The sequence below is a fragment of the Cetorhinus maximus genome, chromosome 26 (genome assembly GCF_964194155.1).
Source record: "Cetorhinus maximus chromosome 26, sCetMax3.hap1.1, whole genome shotgun sequence".
Lineage (NCBI taxonomy): Eukaryota > Metazoa > Chordata > Chondrichthyes > Lamniformes > Cetorhinidae > Cetorhinus > Cetorhinus maximus.
In genome coordinates, this window is record NC_135904.1 from 23,168,207 (window position 1) to 23,187,322 (window position 19,116).

Below are 19,116 nucleotides of genomic sequence, written 5' to 3' on the forward strand. Positions count from 1 at the left end.
TACTTAATCGGCACCCCATCCATCACCTTAAGCATTAATTTCCTCCATTCCTCCACCACTGTGCACTGTGGCAGCAGTGTGACCATCTACATGGTGTCCTGCAGCAATTTACCAAGGCTCTTGTGTACCTAGAAAAACAGTGCAGCAGATGCAATCTGGGCAGCAGGACATCACCACCTGCAAGTTCCCCTCCAAGTCACACACCATTCTGCGTTGGAACTATATCGCTGTTCCTTCACTATCATTGAATCAAAAACCTGGAACTCCCTCCCTAACAGCACTGAGGGTGTATCTACAGCACATGGACTGCAATGGTTCAAGAAGGCGGCTCACCACCAGCTTCTCAAGCGCAGTTAGGGATGGGCAATAAATACTGGCTTAGCCAGTGACACGCACATCCCATAAAAAAATGGAAGCAGTTGTGGCAGCAGCAACTGACAAATTTCAGTGAGGGTGTCCTTACTGAAGTGCAGATGACTCACACCTTGTTCTTTGCCGAGGCTCAGGAAGGAATATTGCCCTGGACAAATATGGTCTCCCGCTGAGAGCCATTCTCCGCTCCTCATCCTCCTCCTTCCAGCAGCTTTTCCTGCCTCTGCTCATTCTTTCAATCATGCTGTATTCCAAGGGCAATGTCTACCACCGCAGCCATGTAGAGAAAACGTGAAATCAAGCAAAAATTCTTTAGCACCTGCCACATGACTCCCCGTAGATTTTTGCATTTGATTAACATCATGACCTGCCTGCTCTGCATACTTACCACAATTGTCAGCTGCATTCCCACTAAAGCCCTCACCACACCAATTCTGCTGTGATTTGCAGCCATTTTGGTCCCTGAGTGGAATCTATTGCACCCAAGCAACATGTGCTACCAGACCGAATTTTGACCCCAGTGACTAATTTTAGTGTCATTCTGGGTTACCACTGGTGAAGAAAAAGAAATAGAAGAAGCTTGAAAGTACCTTTTGTGACCTCAGGAAGTACAGAACGCTTTAATGCCACTAAAGTATTTTTGTCGTCGCTTTTGTAGAAAACACGGCAGCCAATTTGACCGCAACAATAACCCGCAAACTGTAATGCGATAATGACCTGATAATCTGTTTTAGTTACGTCGGTTAAGACGTAAATATTGGCTAGGACACCAGGGTGGAAGCCTGCCTTAATTGTGTTGTTTAGTTTCTTGAAGAGGCATGGCCAGAAACCCAGGAGGAGTTTGGACGCATATGTTATGAGGTGGGAAAACTAGATGGGCAAGATAAAAGAAAATTACCGACTATTATTATCAATTTTCAGGCGGTTAAGCCAGCAAATGAGCTTGAAAGATGTTCTGAGCAAACCGTAAGTGTCTTGCAGTTCTTATTTAATATATTAAAGTGAATGCCTTATAGTAAGTATTAAAAAATAGGTGTTTACAGAGCTAGTACAGAGCTGCATTTTCCAGTATTTTCTGTTTATATTTCAGATGTGCAGTATTTAGCCATTTTTAATCAGTTTGGTAGCCTAAATTTTTATTTTTAAAAAGAAAATGATTAAGTTCCTTTTGTTAAATGATCTTGTCATTGATTTTGGGAGAGAAAATGCCCACAGATTGCAAAATAAGCAGCAGAAATTTATGTTGTTAAAAAAAATGAGTTATGGAAATGCTTCCCTGATGACTTCATGGATGCTGTTCCATGCAGAATTGAGTCAAGCATAACAGGAGATGCCTAAGTTCTGCCTTGATCTATCCTGAATTGCGATCACAGCCAGGATAGCTGGTATGGGTTGGCTTTTGTGTTCCTGATTAAAGAAGGAGAAGAATCAATCCATGTCTCTGCTTCTGATGCCTTCTTGTAATTCCTACTGGAACGTATAGGTGTCTGAACATCTGGGAAATGAAATTTCTGTCGATAATTTAAAATTTGGCATGAGTGGAAAACAAAAAAATCCCACCTTTTGTTCCTGTATGATCATTTTCATTAAAATCAGCATGGAGAATTTAAACTTTTTGGTGGATATTGGATTGGGTTGTGTTATGGTGACCTTTATGCAACCTGGTGACATTCATGCAGAAAAATTAGCCATCCTAGTGAATTACTGGAATGTGCCTGTGGAAATGAGTTAGTCCCTCCAGGTGAAAAGGGGAGACAACTTGAATGTGGGCAAACTGACTTATAACAGAGTACATTGCATCTTTCAATTTCTACTACTTACTTCATGCAGAGATAAAGTGTCAGATTCTGAGGTAAATCATCCAAGCGAATTAGATTTTAGAACAAGCAGCGTTGCAAGTCATTCAAGTTCTGTGTCTTTTAAACCTTCAGCTAAAGGTAAGGGATGAATGAAAACAAATTTGAAATATGAATTTGCTTTATAGCTTTCAAAACTTATAACCAATTTCAGAAGTACCATATTACTGATTTTTCCATTTGTACTAAACAGTATTTTTTTAAACAATACAAATTGTAAAGTTCCTTTTGCAGAGTATCTTGCTTTTTTTACGATCCCAGCTGATCACACTGGACATGTCAGATCCCAGAGTGAAACCTGGCTTGATAGATCCTGACTTTCCTTTGAAGCCGTGGAGGAAAGTTACTGAACAAATTCACAGGAGTCTGCTGATGAACTTTTAACACAAAGAATGAAACATTTATTAAACAAGAAAATTGAAGTATATTACACTAGACAAAAAGGTTGGAAAGATCGCAATAAAAATGCAAGAAAATGTTTCAAATATTCACCATTCCTTCACCCAGCAATATCCACACAGATGCATACAAATTCAGAAAGATAAAACAATTTACAATATATATCTTATGCTCTAACATTCAGGGTAAGTATGAGGTACAAGTGAATTAACAGGCGAACTATGGTCAGATACACCGTGCTTCAAAGTAAATGACAGGTGTGACCAAAGCAGATTCTATGGAGTTCTCAACAACCCACCCAGACGCTTGTCACATTGTGAGTCAACCAGTCTCACTGAAACTTTGCTTTTCTCACAAGGTTTTGCAATCTCCCCATTTGTGGAACTCACTTCAACAAGGATCCATCTCCAGGGTGTCAGTCTCGCCTTCTGAGATTCCTTTCTGAGTACACTCAAGTTTCATCTTCCAAGATGCATAATTTCGGATCCTCGGCCATACCATGCAGAACGCCTTTGCGCCAAATGGGTACCTTTGCCCCTACGCCACACAGCACTGAGTCACAAATCTTCGGCTACTCTCTCAGATCTTCTGGGCTTCTCTCAAGCCCACTTTGCTTCAAGTCTGCTCCCTGCAGCTCTGTCTTTAATTTAGAGCCTATTTCTCTGCTCCTCACTTCTAACTTTATTTAGGGGGAGCTATTCCTGATCCCTGTCTTTGTCTCTGCCTGGGACTTCCTTTCTGGGACCTTCTCCCTGGTTTGGGACTCTGGTTCAGGTCACCTGACCTGCAATTGTAGCACTATTTCACTTCTTTGCTTCTTTTCCTTCTGCGCAGGTGCACAGGGCCAGTCCCTGGCTTAAAGATGGTAAAAAGGCATCAATTGCACATGTGCGGCCATTTCCCAGCTAGCGCATGCGCAGGATACCTGAGTTCCCGACCTCCGACTATCAATTTAAAATTAAGGTAAGTATTTGTGTTTCTTAACACCTTTCAGTAAAAGACTGCAGACTGCAAAATTAGCAGTGCAAATTTACATTCTTAAATGTGAACCTACTCAAGGTCAGATTGTTAATGAAAACAGAAAATGTGAGTCAGGCAGCATCTGTGGAGAGAAACAAAGCCAATGGGTGGGATTTTCTGGCCCTGCCCACTGCCAGGATTGTCCAGGCCCACAAAAAGTCTTTGGACTTTTGGCTGGGCCACTGCATCACCCACGGTGGTTCCCGCCATGGTGGGGCTGGAAAATCTCAGCCAATGTTTCAAGCTGATGACTTTCGTTGGATGTGGAAAGAATTGGAGATGCAGCAGGTTTTAAGCAAGTTTAGAGGCATGCAAAGGGAGGAAGAAATAACTGGGTAGCTCTGTGATAGGGGGGAAGGCAGGAGAGTTAAAGTGACAAAGGGGTGATGGTGCAAGGCAAAAGGATCAGTAATGGGAAAAGCAAAGATACAAAAAGATAGCTCCAGAGTGGGTGTAAATAAGAGCAGAATCATTACAAGTACAGGTTAGATGACCAAAATTCGGCTGAACAAAAAGCAGAATTGTCTGAAAACCAGACATTTTTGAAAATATTCTATTTGGATATTCAGTTAAATGAAATTCAGACCTATTGTCCAAATAGTGGGAGAACTTGGCTGAGATGCTAGTTCTCAGTGGCGCACTGGATTAGTTATCGGCTTCACCACTTTGCTTACAGTGGCCCACCAATCTAGTTTCCATGCTCCAAGTCGACCTGATCGACCCGTGACCCCACCCAACCCTGCCAGAACTACCCATGCACTGTTAATGTTGTTGTCCAAAATCCAGGAAAATCTGAAAATTGGTCCTGAGGTGCCTCATTTTGGATGCCCAACCTATAGCTGCTTTCCAAAAAAAATGGGGACAGTGGTTATGATCTGAAGTAGTTGAACTCCTGGTTTCTCTGTCAACCTCTGTTCTGACGATGCCACCTTCTATACCAATGCTTCCAATACGCCTTTTTCCTCAATCAAGGATTCCCCTCCACCATGGTTGAGGGCACTCATTTGTGTCCGTCCTGTTGTAAGGTATTGGATACCGTTTGGTGGGTCTTAATGAAGTCTTTGTAGTCATAAGTAGGTTAACTGTATGTATTTATTAACTACAAAAACTATGTACGTATAAATAGGGAAGGATTCAAGGCTAGGATCCGTCTCTATGCTTGCTTGTGCACACGGTTCTGTCCGCCACTAGACTGACCCCTCTGGGTGCCGGTCATGTGTTTCTGTACATTACTGTGCAGGCGATAATGTACTTAGATCCACATTAACCTTATATGTGCCAAGGCCTTATAGTACACCTCCTTCAAGTCTTCATCCAGTGTATTTCAAGTTATTCTCGTTTACCTCTTATATTTACATTGTTCTTACTACTCTATCTCCCCCCTTCAAGTCTCTGTGTTTATAGGTTCAGGTGGCCTGGAGGCATCATAACCCTTCCATAGCTTGTTCGTACTACTGTCGGAAGACTGGTAGACTCTGCCATTGCAGGTAAACTCTGTTGATTTGGAGATTGAGAGTTGAGGCTTTCCTGGTTGTTGGTTGCTCTCTTGTCTATCCTCCACTGGAGGCTTCATGGTAACCATCTGAGTGGTTGGCTGGTATGACCAATGAGAGCTTTCTGGCACCTGTAATGAAAATGGACAAACTGTCTCTGCAAAGAGAGAAGACAGTACAGAGCTGATGTCCCAGTCAGGATACTCTTTCTTGTTGGAGCTCTTAGGAATTTCCAGCGCTGTAAAATTTACAACAATGGTTGTCTTGACATCATCTGCTGTTTAGAGGAGTTTCAGAGCTACACAAGCATCTCTGCTCAAGAGAGAAAAAGACTGGTTCCATCTGATGTACATCAGCTCAAAGATTTGTTTGTCGCCATATCTTAGTGGTTCCAGAGTCTTGCCTCTGACTAGAAGTTGGATTCCTCCAGACTGATAGAGTGCTGTGGATGTTGTTTGAAGCCAGAGGTCCCTCAGCCACAGTTTTTTGTTCAGTAGGACCATAGCACTGCCTCCCATGTCCTATTTAAAGTTTGTGAGACGGCCATTAACCGACATGTCCCCACTCCAATACGAAAATCCAGGATCTTTGACCTCACCCAAGAAGCATGGCTGTGTGTCCTCTTCGTATGCAGTCTCAGCCTTGTCAATACTTTTTGGGTCTTCTGCACGTTTAGTTGTTTTGGCCTTTGCACAGTTTGCCGAAGTGTCCAATTCTGTTACACTGAAAGCATCGGGCTGAATGATCTCATTTGCGGGGGTGCTTTGCTCCATAGTGCTGGCATGGACGCTCTACTGGTTGATTAGGGTAATGTTTCCCTTGGCCTGGAGTGTCCCTGTTCCTATGGTGTTTAACTAACCAGACTGTGGGATTTCCTTTGTACCATGGTTTCTTTCTCCTCTTAAAATGGACCTCGCTGCACACGGAGTCCAGACTGCCTGACAATCTGGATAGCTTCCTCGATGGTTAGATCTTGCTTTGCTTGCAGCATGTCTGAGAGTGCATCGTCCGCTACTCCAACCACTATTCTATCCCTGATAAGTTCAGATTTTAGGTCTCCATATTTGCAGCCTTCAGACACCCTGTACAGATCATTAACGAATGGCTGCTGGACATACTTATTAAATTTAGCCCTTTCAAGGATTTTGTTACTCCTTAGGTTAAAATTAACATTGAATGATATTAGTACTCTAACTTAGTAGATGATTCATTGATTCCTTGTTAGCAATAATGTCATCCGTTATATGGCTGACCGAATAAAGCAGTGTATTAACTTGTTGGGCTTCTGTCTTTTTATCTGGACCTGAAGCAATCACGTATGTAAGGAATCTTATTTTTTAGGATTTATTGTTGGTCTATAACATCTATGGATTTTATGGTTAACCACTTTTTAAATGGTTCAGTTGGAATTTCTGTTCGTGAGACAATGGGCAGTCAATGCAGTTGGGATACTTTACAGGATGGCAACTGTTGCCTGTGAGAAACTACACTTAATGGTTTTATGATTTTAAGTTGTCTGAGAGTTGGATTCAGCACCTCTATGTTTGAAGAAATGGCTGAAAAGTAGTTTGAACTTAGGATGACACTATCTTTAGACAAAACCCATGCATTGATTTAATCGATTATATATATTTGTAGGACAGGTCACCTATATTAGAGGGGAACTTTTCCTTCTGTTTTGACATTATGATAGTAAGTATTTTTAACATTTGTTCTTAATGGCTTTAGTATTTGTGGGAATGGGTTAGAGTATGTTGATGTGAATGTTTACGATAGCTGTACTATTTGCAAAAGGAGATGACATTGTTTATACTTTAGTAATCTGTATCTAAAGGATGTAACACTTGTTTGCAATGGAATGTAAACTCTGGAAGCCCAGGGGAAAAGGGATGGACATTTGCCTTTAGTCTACATGACTCTAGTTACAGAGGTGGGGTGACATCAGATGACTCGCACCCTAAGCCAATGGAAGAGGTGAATTTGGACTATTTTCAAATAAGGGATTCCAGAATAATGAAGAGCAGGGAGAAAATTTGGAAAATTGGAGTCTTTGTTGGCACAGTGTTACATGGCTTCTGGGGTATGATTCTTCTGGACCCAGTTCAAAATCACTCAGAGCTAGTAGAAGGGAAAGACATTGCCTGTGCTGGCAACACTCAAGGAATCCTAGGAGCTTGAGGGATAAGGAACTTCCATATTGTCTTGACTGTTTTCTGTTAAATATATGTAAAATCTTTCTTAATAAATTCTACTTGATTCATAAACACTAGTTATTCGTACCTTGTTAGGTCAGGCACAACTGCGGTCTCTAGTGTGAGAAATTAATAACACAGAACTTAGAGATTTTAATTGGAAGAGTTTTATACCTCGAAACCCTAATATCTTATACATGTTGTTGGGTGTTGGATACTGTTCAATGAGTCTTAATGAAGTCTTCATAGGTTTAAGTAGGTTAGCTGTAAGTATTTATTAGCTACAAGAACTATGTACATATAGTAAAAGGTTCAAACTAGGAGCTGTCTCCATGCTTGCTTGTGCATAAGGCTCTTTCCAACACTAGACTGACCCTTAGGTGCGGGTCATGTGTTCTCTTACAGCACTGTGTGGGCAGTACTCAATTCCACCTTAACCCTATATGTGCCACTCCCTTATAGTACACATCCCATTTCCTATATATCTGCTATCACACCTTCCCCTCCCTCTCAGAACCATGATAAGATTCCCCTTGTCACCTTCCATACCACCAATCTCCACATTCAATGGACCATACTTGGCCATTTTTGCCATTTCCAGCTTGATGCCACCACAAAAGACACCCTCCCCTCCTCTCCCCTTTTAACAGTCTGAAGGCACAGCTCCCTCAGTGATATCTGGCCCACTTCTCAATCATTCCCTCCCTCTCCCACAACACCTCTCCATGCATGCACAGAAGATGAAACATCTCCTCCCTTCTCACTGTCCACTGTGCTAAACATTCCTTCCAGGTGAAACAATGACTTACTTGTACTTCTTTCAATTTAGTACACTGTATTTGCTGCCCACAATGTGGTCTCCTGTACATTGGGTAGTCCAAATACAGACTCTTAAGGAACACCACTATTCACTCTACAAGTATGCTCCAAACTTTCAGTTGTCTGTCATTTTAATTTTCTGCCCCACTCCCACTTTGACCTTTCTGTCCTTGGCCTCAATAGAAGGTCAAGAAACAACAACAACTCATATTTATATGGATCCTTTAACATAATGATACGTCCCAAGTAGCATCAAAGGAGCATTATAAAACAAAGCACAACACCAAGCCACATAAGGAAATTTTAGTTCAGAAGATCAAAAACTTGGTCAGAGGTAAGTTTTAAGGAGTGTCTGAAAAGAGAAAAGCCAGGTAGACAAGCTGAAAGGTATAGAATGAGTTATTCCAGAGCTTGGGCCTAGGCAACTGAAGGTATATTCAACAATTGGGGATGAACAAGAGGCCAGAATTAAAGGACTGCATATATCTCAAGAGGGTTGTAGGGCCGGAGGAGATTACAGAGATAGTGAGGAACAAAGCCATGGAGGGATTTGCAAATTGTTACTATCCCCATAGAGATTTTTAAAAAGATATTTGAATTCCCAATGACCGACATAAAGGAATTGCAGGACAAGTTTTGAGACTTTTACTGTAACAAGAAAACTATAAGCAACATTGATCAAACAAAACTTAGGCAACTAGTACTCTAAAATGAAAAGCTCTGAAGAAGAGTCATATGGACTCAAAACATTAACCCTGTTTCTCTCTCCGCAGATGTTGTCAGACCTGCTGAGTTTTTACAGCATTTTCTGTTTTTATTTTATTCTAAAAAATAACCCTTACTTGTGTCTTAATGCAACCAATAACCCCTATATACACATATACTTTCCAGCATGGTGTCCACAGGATTATAGTCATTAAAGAACACAATCTGTAGTCACACTCAGCTTCCAATAGGCTCATGTCTCCCTGTTTCGCCCAGTCATAATGTTGAGTGACCGTTTAAAGGCACCTCCCTCGGTTATTGGATAATTTCTGAACCGACTACCAGCAGTAAAGCCCACTCCAGCATTTTCTCCTCCTGACCTAATCAAGGAAAACCTTCCAGAGTCTTTACAATGCCATGGGATTCATCTCTCTCTCACATTCTGCCTGGTCGTTCAAAGAAAGGCAGAATACTCCTTTCTGCTGACTACACTAGCTGCAACCTTTTGCCTTTCCAAGAGATCCCCCTGTCCCTCTCTCTCTTTCTGTCCAAAACTCTGTGACAGCTGTGAACTTTTGCACCTTGCTGTCTCTGAGTCTCAACCTGTGCCCCCCCCTGTCCCCATAGTAACCAAGCCACAATGACTTGTTGTTGGGAAGAACTCATAATAGTCACATGACCCTCATTGTTCCTCCATTTTACCTTGAATTAAAGGGACAGTCCCAAAATGTATTCATTTAGTAAAGCCTCACATTCATAATGAAACAAGGATGAGAATTTTAAAATCAAGATGTTGCTTGTCCAGAAGCCAATGTAGCTCAGTGAGCACAGGGGTGATTGGGAAACAGGACTAGCTGCAAGTTAAGACATGGGCAACAGGGCTTTGGTTGACCTTGAGTTTACAGAGGGTAGAAATATGTGGAAGACCAGCTAAGAGTACATTGGAATGCTTGAGCCTAGAGTTAAGAAGGCATAAGTGAGAGTTTCAGCAGCAGATGAGCTGATACAGGGGTGAAGTTGGGCGATGTTGCAGTGGTGGAAATAGGTGGGTTTAGTGATGCACGAATATGAGATCAGAAGCTCATCTTGGGATCAAATGTGACACCAAGGTTGTGAATAGACAGGCTTAATCTGAGACAGGAAGAGGGATGGGATTGGTAGCCAGAGGGCAGAGTTTGGAGCAGGGACCAAAAACAATGGCTTCAGTCTTCCCAGAATTTAATTGGAGGAAGTTTCAGCTCATCCAGTACTGGATGTCACATAAATCGTCTGATAAATTAGTAACAGAGGAGGAGTTGAGAGAGGTGGTTGTTAGTCACAATAAGTGCTTGTTTTTCATGGAAGAATGAGTCCAAAGGTAGTCTTTCACCTGAGGCTGGTTTATTCTCAAGACAGCTCTTCAGTGTAGCAGATTCTCTAAGTCCCTTCCACGCTGGAGTGTTACAGCTGTACCCATTTATAGGTGAACCAAAGCCCATCACCTGTTTTAATAACGTAATTGCCAAACAATGTAATTGTCAGTCAACAAGAAGATTGTTATGGACCTTGACAATGTAAATACTGATACATTGACAGTGGTGGTGATGTAGAGCTGAGTGCCATCATCATCCAAGTGAAAACTAACGCTGTGTCTTTCGGATGGTGTTGCCGAGAGGCAGCATGTAGGTGAGAAATGATTAGACGTTTTACAGTCTTTCAGAATCAAGGGGTAGAATTTTTAGCTGAGTGGGCGGCCAACCTGCTCAAGCGTAAAATGATGTTGGGCGAGTGTCCTGAGTCATCGCGCATTCGCACAATATTTCGGCCAGCAGGCATACGCTGGACGTGCTCTAAATTAATAATTAAATGGAAATTTTCGCTGACAGAGTTACATGAGGGGACATGTTTTTAACATTTTTAAATTCTTCATTTGTGTTTGTAAAGATCTTCAGCTTCCTGAGGCAGCTCTGTGCCTTCAGGGAGCTTTCAGTGCACATACCTGCGCACATGCGCAAACTTCCACACTTGCCCTCCTTCTGCCCCCACCCAGGCAGCGCTCAGCTTTACAGTACGTGATTCATGCTGGCTGGCTGTTAATTGGCCAGCAAGTGTGAAATCGATATTGAGGCTTGATCGTGGGCAGTGGTTGGCTTCGCGACTGCTCCCGGGCCTACCCAATGTGCCCGGCCAACGAGGTAAAAATCCTGCCCAAGTTTGAGTTCAATAATTTCAGGTCACAACCCTTTTTTTTTAACAGTAGCTGTTGCTATTTACACCTCCTCTAGACCCATCATTTGTTTCTTTACTTGTACTGTTACCATCTCCTTTTGCTTTGTACCTTTGTCATTTAATATCTCCTGCCTTCTAGCCTATCATAGAGCTTTCCTTTTATTTATTCCTCCCCATCCCTTCCCATGCCCCTGCACTTGCTTAATATCTGATACATCTCTAATTCTCCCATTTCTTATGGAAGGTCATTGACCTGAAATATTAACTTTACTTCCCTCTCCAAAGATATTGTCTGACCTGCTGAGTATTTCTAGCATTTTGCTTTTATTCCAGATTTCCAGCATCCACAGTATTTTGCTTTTTAATAGATTGCTGTGTGCTTAACTGAGGATTTCAAGTTTAAATCTCCATCTTGATATAGATTCCCACTTGACTGCCTTTAAATGTTGAATATCTGTGCTATCTTGAGGGATGTATCCCGCTTTGATAGTTATTTTCAATTGGTGCGGGTTGAGAAATCCTACATATACATATGCATGTTAACAATGCTTTAAGCATCATCTTGTCCTTAAATAACTAATATTAAAAATTTATCAAATTAAGCCCACAGGAACCACAGACCAAAGTTTGGGGCTTTTGCAGCTTTTCTGTCAGAATCCCGCAAGGGCAGACTTAGACTTACTTAGACTGAGTGATTGAGTAGCTCCTCCGTCGAGAGATGCATGAGGCAGACAAAGCATTCCCTTTTCTCCTATCCACAGTTAATGTTCTTGCATTGCCCCAGCACCTGCTGCAAGGGCAGCCTCCCCACTGAGAGCTCCCTGTGACGGCTGGTCCCTGATTCATGTGTAGAATCACAAAATTAGTCGTGTGCTTTTAGCAGTTAGTACGCCACACGATTAAATGCAAAAGGAATGACAAACCATTGGTTTCATTTCTACACAGACTGGGAGAGCTACGTTCGTAAAAATATAAAGCTGATGAAAAGTAACGCGGCAAGAGAGAAGGTCATCTGGCCAAGGGACTCTTTGTTTCATTACTATGAACTACTCGAACAAGTTCAATACAATCTAGAGGAACGAAAGAAACTACAATTTCTTGCAGGTTTGTGCTATCACTGGTGCTAAATGAATGATGAGCATGCCGATGGAACATAGGAGGTGATACCAGACTGCGGAAGAGTTACAGACAGCAGCAGCTTCCTTCCAGGAGCTGGCTGCCATCCTCCAGGAATGAGGGACTTCAGTTAAATGGATAGATTGGAGAATCTGGGGCTATTCTCCTTAGAGAAGAGAAGATTGAGATGAGATTTGATAGAGTTGTTTAAAATTATGAGGAAAAGAGTAGATAGGGAGAAATTGTTCCCATTGATCGAAGGGGTCAAGAACTAGAGGGCACAGATTTAAGGTAATTGGCAAAAGAAGCAATGGCGACATGAGGAAAATTGTTTTCATAAAGTGAGTAGTTAGAATTTGGAATACACGGCCTGAACATGTGGTGGAGGCAGATTCAATCATGACTTTCAAAAGAGAACTGGAAAATTATCTGAAGAGAAAAGATTTTCAGGGGAAATTGTGGGGAGTGGGACTGGGTGAATTGCTCTTGCAGAGAGGTGGCACAGACATGATGGACCAAATGGCCTCCTTCTGTGCTGTAACCTACACGATTCTATAACCTGCATGTCAAATGCCGACATCTTTATTATGTCATGTAATCATTAACGGCAGAAGTGACATTAATAATCAGTACAAATGAGCATTGGGCGGCAGAATGTTTTAGCTCAGCAATGCAGCATAGGACTAATTTAAGAAGTTTCTTCACTTTGTGAATCTTTTGGAATTATCTGCCCCAGTGGACTGTAGGCGCTCAGTAGTTAAGCATGTTCAAGACTGTGATTGATGGATTTTTGGACACTAAGGGAATCAAGGGATATGGGATCAGGCAGGAAAGTGGAGTTGATATTGAAGTGCCGCTTTGAACTTATTGAAAAGTGGACCTGGCTTGAGGGGCCATGTGGCCGACTCCTGCTCCTATTTCTCATTTTCTTAATTTCAATTATAACGAAATTGAAAGGTAGAAGCATAAATACGAGGAATTAAATAAAACCACCCTGGTTCTTCCACACCAAAAGTTAGGAAGGTGATTGTCTGTCAGATCTCTGCCAGTGTTGTTTTCTAAGTTACCTTTTAGAAGTTTCGCAACGGCAATAGGAAATTGTGGTTCTATCGAAAGCTCACTGAACTGAAACCTTAGGCTGGATTTTCACTTTGGGGGTGGGAAACAGGAACTGTAACTGTTTCCGGGCCCCGAACCTATCCCCAGGAGAAAAGAGTCACTCGTTCGAATTTTGACCAGGCACACACAAGCACTGTCTAGGAGACAGGTTCCCTGTCCAATTAAGGGTGGCAGTGGGCCCTTGAAGCTGGATGGCTAATTATAGGCCTTCCAGCTTCAGAGGCGCAGAAGACTACATAAAAGTAAGTAACTGAGAGGGCACTCCAACATGAGGGCGGCCTCTCAGTAAAGAATTCAAATAAAAAATAGAAAAAGCTGCCTGGCCACCACTGTGGTTGGCAGGGGCTGGGAACCCCTCTACTGGCCAGCCTTTGGCTGCACCCAGACCCCTGTGGGGGCGGGCAGCCTTACCAGACCCCAAATCTGCCTCCCTTAAAATGTCTGGTCCGGCAACGGTGTTGGGAAACCGGCACTCCATCTACTGCCTGTATTGTTGGGCTCCTTATCCACCTCCTTTTCTGACCTTGGCAGGACCCAAAAACCCTGACCATTAACTCTGTTTTTCTCTCTCCACCAATGCTACATAACCAGTTATTTCTAGCATTTTCTGTTTTTAGTTCAGATTTCCAGCATCAGCAGTGTGTTGCTTTTGTTGAAATGGTGTTTGAGACGGCGTCTCACCGTTCACCTCTGCCTGTAGTCTAACCACTGGCTTTTGCTCAATGCCTCCTGATTTTACATGATAAGAAACCCAAGCTGGGTTTGTCTGCAGTAAATCCCACAGCACCTTTGATAGCACAGTGCCTTGGACCTCTAATATAGTAAATCACTGTGTTGCCTGTCTCACTGTTTGGTGTTTGTATGTAGATTTCCAATGCTATTATGGTTCAAAAGTAGGCAGATAGAATTATTTCCAGCTGTAAAAATTAAATAAAAAGCTCCAGATCTAAAGCAGGTTCAGATCATGATACTGTGAATTATTTGCCAAAAGTATAGAAGGGATCTTAATTCTAGAAATGAAATGAAATTATCAGTCTATCTAAGGTATTTGATACTTGTACTTTTGTTTTCTGCAGGTCAGGCCCTCCTGAATATGCATGATGTGTAAAAAGACTTCAAGATGTAGGCAACCAAAATGTATACTCAAGAATATAAAATATAATAATTGTAAACTCTGTAGCAACAATGTTTGTTAATAAGTTCTTACCAAAATCGCAACTTAACCATTTCAATTCAACTTGATGCCCTGTTTATTTTATTTTCACTTTCACTCTTGCTGCTATAATTTTTCAGTTATTTTCCTCGCTTGAGTTGCACAAAGAATTTTGGTTGGGGTTCTGGTGCAGGTGGAGGGGCAACATGCTTGTTTCCTGCCTCTATTTGGGAAGGCCCAAGCCTCCACTTGGCATTTCCTTTTATGCTGTAACTCAGGAATGATGGACCCAGTGACACACTTGGCTGGATTTTTACTCTTACTGGCAGGCAGAAAATGGGTGTTACCAGATTGACCAGTTGATTTGCATTGTCAGTGGAAATTAATTTTGGGCCCGGTGCCAAACAGATGGCTGATCTGCTCCTACCTCTTTTACACCCGATGGTGAAAGTGAAAATTCAATCAGTCTGTGCGATACTTTTCTGAGAGAAAGCTATACACTTCCCAGGGAAAAAAAGCAATAAAAACTGGGAAGTAAGAATACTGGTCTGAACTGGTCTTGTATACTTTAAAATGGACCACGAGTAAAAACTGGGAAATAAGAGTACTGGTCCGAACTGTTTTTTCCTTCTGGGATGGCGCTATAGAGGCTGCAGAAAGAGCTGCAAAAATCAGCCCCCAGTGTAAAGAGGATGAGCTAAGAAGGAAATTTGGAGAAACTCAACCTCTGGAGTCTCGAAAAATGAAGGCTAAGGGTAGACTTCATTGAGGTACCCTAATTACTAAATGGCATAAACTATTACCTTAAAGCAATCCAAGAAAGTAAGATCAGAGGGCAAAACAGCATCCTACTTTCTGTGGTGCTCCTCAAGATATGCCCCCAAGGAGGGCATAAGAGTGAATGCCGAGCAGGAGATAAAAAGTGGAAATGTGGAGCATGGTTGAAAAGGACAAGATTTTGAGAGGTTAGAGGTTTCTGAAAACAGGGAAAAGGTACAAGATGATAAGGTGAAGGCTATTCTAGAGTACAGGACATCAGAAATTGAACAAAAGGCCACCAAAAAATGGAATAAAGGGACAAGGAACAGCAAATTGCTGCAGGAATACTGTACAGTAGAGGAGTTGTGCTTGCGTGTGAGGTCAGAAGGTAATTGGGATGAGTTCTGGAGGATAGAGAGAGGTTCATGTTACCATCAAGCATGGGAATAGAAATTTATATTAGTGAAAGGTAAATTTAAAGTATTAGTGAGAAACTTTTTACTCAAAGGATGAAATCATAGATTACCAGGCAGTTTAGTGGAGACAAAAACAGTAAAATGGTTTCCGATATAACTGGACATCGTAATGAGAGAATTATATTGGAGATTCAATGGGGCAAAATGCTTTTTATAATCCTTGACTTCTTTATAATCTTATATTGACCTAGAATTTGCAGTTTTTAATGGCGTCGTAACCCCTGAAATCCTGTAATTGCAATCTACCATTAGCTGTACTGTGGATCCCAACCACCACAATTCCCCAAATTCCCAACCCAAGCCTGCAATCAGCGAAATCAGTTGATCTCTCATATTGCTTTTAGTAGCTCTGGAAAAAGTTAAGGCTAGTTGAATGAGGTACAACTATAGTTTTTAACATTGACCGTAGTTATAACTATTGCTGAACAACTGACCTGGCCCTCAAAAATATGTTGTTAAATATCTCCATTATGATTAATTACTAGATTTTTTTCAATAGCTAAAGATGAAATTTAAGTTTTTGGTGGTATTTCAGCTTCTACCTCAATCCTTATTTTGCTCTGCGCAAAATGTTTACAATGTGATTTGATTATTTCTGCATTTTTCTTCCTGAAAGGCTGGCTGTGAGAATTCTGTAATGTGATTGGCTGCATGGACAGCTTAATGACGTCACTGCAGCTCAGTGCTGGGAGTGCCCATTAAAGAACGCTACAATCCATCATACAGCGTAAGAGTTAAAAGTTCTCACCACAGAGATGAATAGATTTCTCAGCAAGGCTTTATTCGATGTCAAAAGCGAGCACCCTTGCTTTGTCACTGACAATCCAAGCCATTATCTTTCTGGATTCCTTAGAATGAGCATTATGTTATCAATCATCAATATACCACACATTTGGGAAGAGAAAACAGGTCACAATGATAGACAATGTTGTGGAAAAACAGAAAACATAATCAGTGGCTATAACATTTTACACAAAACCACATGATGTAAATGGAAAAATACAAGAATTTAAATGGTCTTTGCAGCAGGATTACAAGACATGATAAACTAATTAAAATAAAGGAATATTGTGGTTATGTTATGATATTAACACTGCGTTAAATGTAACAACATTGTTTGGAATCTTGTCTGATGTAACATTTGAATTTGATTACTGCTTTATTTTGGCAGTAATCCCATTCCTGGCGTAATTACTGCTAGTTTGCATTCTCCACAGGGAATTTTAACAGTTGTATCGGGTTTATATATGACAACAAAGACATCAAATAGACCACAAACTAAGGATCATTAGTTATTTTTGCACTTCTAAATAGATCCAAATTTAAAGCCTGATTTAGTAGCTCCTGCACTGAGGGAATAATAATGACAAATCTGTAATACATATCGGCCTGTAACTTCCGAGCTCCCCAGCATCGAATTTGGGAATACCCCATAGATGCGCTGGGAAATCCATCTGGGAAGTTCCCAGGTGAGTGTTTGCAGTTGTGAGGAAGTGCTACCTTCCTCTGGACAATTGCGCTATGCTGGGAACCATCCGAAAATTCACTTTAACTCGTAAATGTCGGATGGTTCCACTGGGGTTACACCAATAGTTACTCAGAAAAAGTTAGAAGAATTAAAACCGCTTCTAACTTCTGAGTAACTATTGTAAAGGTCCAGACCAACCCCATGGGACTCCTCCCACACCCCCGACCTCCCCCAGTCCACAGGACTCCCCCCATGCCTCCAACCTCCAACACCCCTCCAAACCCCTGACATCCAACACCCTCAACCATCCTGACATCCGATCCCCCACGCCTGCAACATCCGTTCCCCATTCCCCTGACCTCCGATTCTCCCACTCCCCCAACCTCCAACAACCCAACCGCCCTCCCACTCCCACCAGACTGCCCCCACCATAGACTTCCCAATCCCTGTCACTCCCACCCCGCCAAATCTTCGACTGACCTCCATCCCCGACACCCCCATGATCCCTCCCAGACCTCTGAACCCCCCCAGACCTCCCCCCCGATGCCCCCCGGACCTTGGACCAACCCCCCACAATCCACCCCGGACCTCCAACCGGCTTCTGCCCCTAACCTCGGAGCCCCCACCCCCTCCCGCCCGTGCCTTGACCAACCCCCCCCAGCTGGACTTCCGATACCCTCACTGGACCTCTAACGAACCCCCCAGACCCCACTTCAGACTTCTGGCCAATCCCCCTGCACCCCCTGACCTCTGACTGATGCCCCCTGTGACCCACAGACTGTCCCCCTGGACACACCCACCCCCCAAATCCTATCCATGTAACTTAGAGCCTTACCTTCCCCCAGCCTGTCAATTTCTCTGGCCCTTTAAATTTACCTGCTTCATGGCAGCAAGTGCTGTAGAAAAGGGGACGTGGCCTCCTTGAATTCACTGGAGCTACACTTCACTGGGGCCTGCAGGGAGTCTTTCAATGCAGGCCCCAGGTAGCTCCGGTGAACGGAAATGGCAACATAATTTTCAAGACCTGGAAGGTAGGTATTTATTTCTTCTAATTCCTGTAGGCCAGTACTGCTAGTCAGGAGGGGGAGGCGATGGTGTTGTGGTATTGTCGCTAGACTAGTAATCCTGAGACCTCGGGTAATTCCCTGGGGACCCAGGTTCAAATCCCACCATGGCAGACGGTGGAATTTGAATTCAATAATCATAATTTTTTTTAATCTGGAATTAAAAGACTTATGATCCATTGTCGATTGTCGTAAAAAAAACCCACCTGGTTCACGAATGTCCTTTAGGGAAGGAAATCTGCAGTCCTCACCTGGTCTGTCCTACATGTGCCTCCAGACCCACAGCAATGCGGTTGACTCTTAAATGACCTCTGAACAAGTGAGGGACGGGCAATAAATGCTGGCCTAGCCAGTGATGCCCACATCCCATGAATGAATAAAAAAAAAGTTAGGGCCCATTGTGCTATATGTAGCACTGGAGAGAGATGATGGCCCAGAACTTCTGATCGAGATTGGAATCCCTATTTCTGACCCAGGTCACACAAAAAGTTACCCACTTATCTTCCTAGGATTTGTCGGGCCCATATTCCGAAGGAGGATCCTTCTAAACCCAGAAGCCTTGCCGCCTTTTTTTGCAGCTCTAGCTGTGTATTCCGGTCAGTTTAAATGTCCCAAAGCCACTTTGAAAAGCTATGGAGAGAAGGTAGATATGTAAGATAAGTGCACAAGAGGGTAGGGTGGCAGCAGAGTGGGTGAGTGGTTAACGTGACACAGGTGGATGAGTGAGGGGATAGGGTGGCAAGTAAGTGGGTGAGGGGTAGGTGGCAAGTAAGTGGATGAGGGAGTAGGGTGGCAGGTGGGTGAGTGAGGGTGTAGGGTAGCAGGTAACTGGGTGTTTGGATCGGGTGGCAGGCGGTGGGTGAGGGGACAGGGTGGCAGGTGAGGGGGTAGGGTGGC

The 19,116-nt window shown here is 42.7% G+C and overlaps 1 protein-coding gene across 1 annotated transcript in view; it reads left to right on the top strand.

Annotated features, from left to right (window-relative positions):
• LOC144668157 (cation channel sperm-associated protein 2-like) overlaps nucleotides 1–14,993 on the top strand; it is a 61,143-nt gene extending 46,150 nt beyond the window's left edge. Inside the window, exons 8-11 of the mRNA XM_078529911.1 lie at nucleotides 1,294–1,338; nucleotides 2,203–2,309; nucleotides 12,010–12,168; nucleotides 14,376–14,993. Of these exons, the coding sequence (XP_078386037.1) occupies nucleotides 1,294–1,338; nucleotides 2,203–2,309; nucleotides 12,010–12,168; nucleotides 14,376–14,407 (343 nt within the window). The 3' untranslated portion in view covers nucleotides 14,408–14,993. The remainder of the gene's footprint in view (nucleotides 1–1,293; nucleotides 1,339–2,202; nucleotides 2,310–12,009; nucleotides 12,169–14,375) is intronic.
• The last annotated feature ends 4,123 nt before the right edge of the window (nucleotides 14,994–19,116 follow it).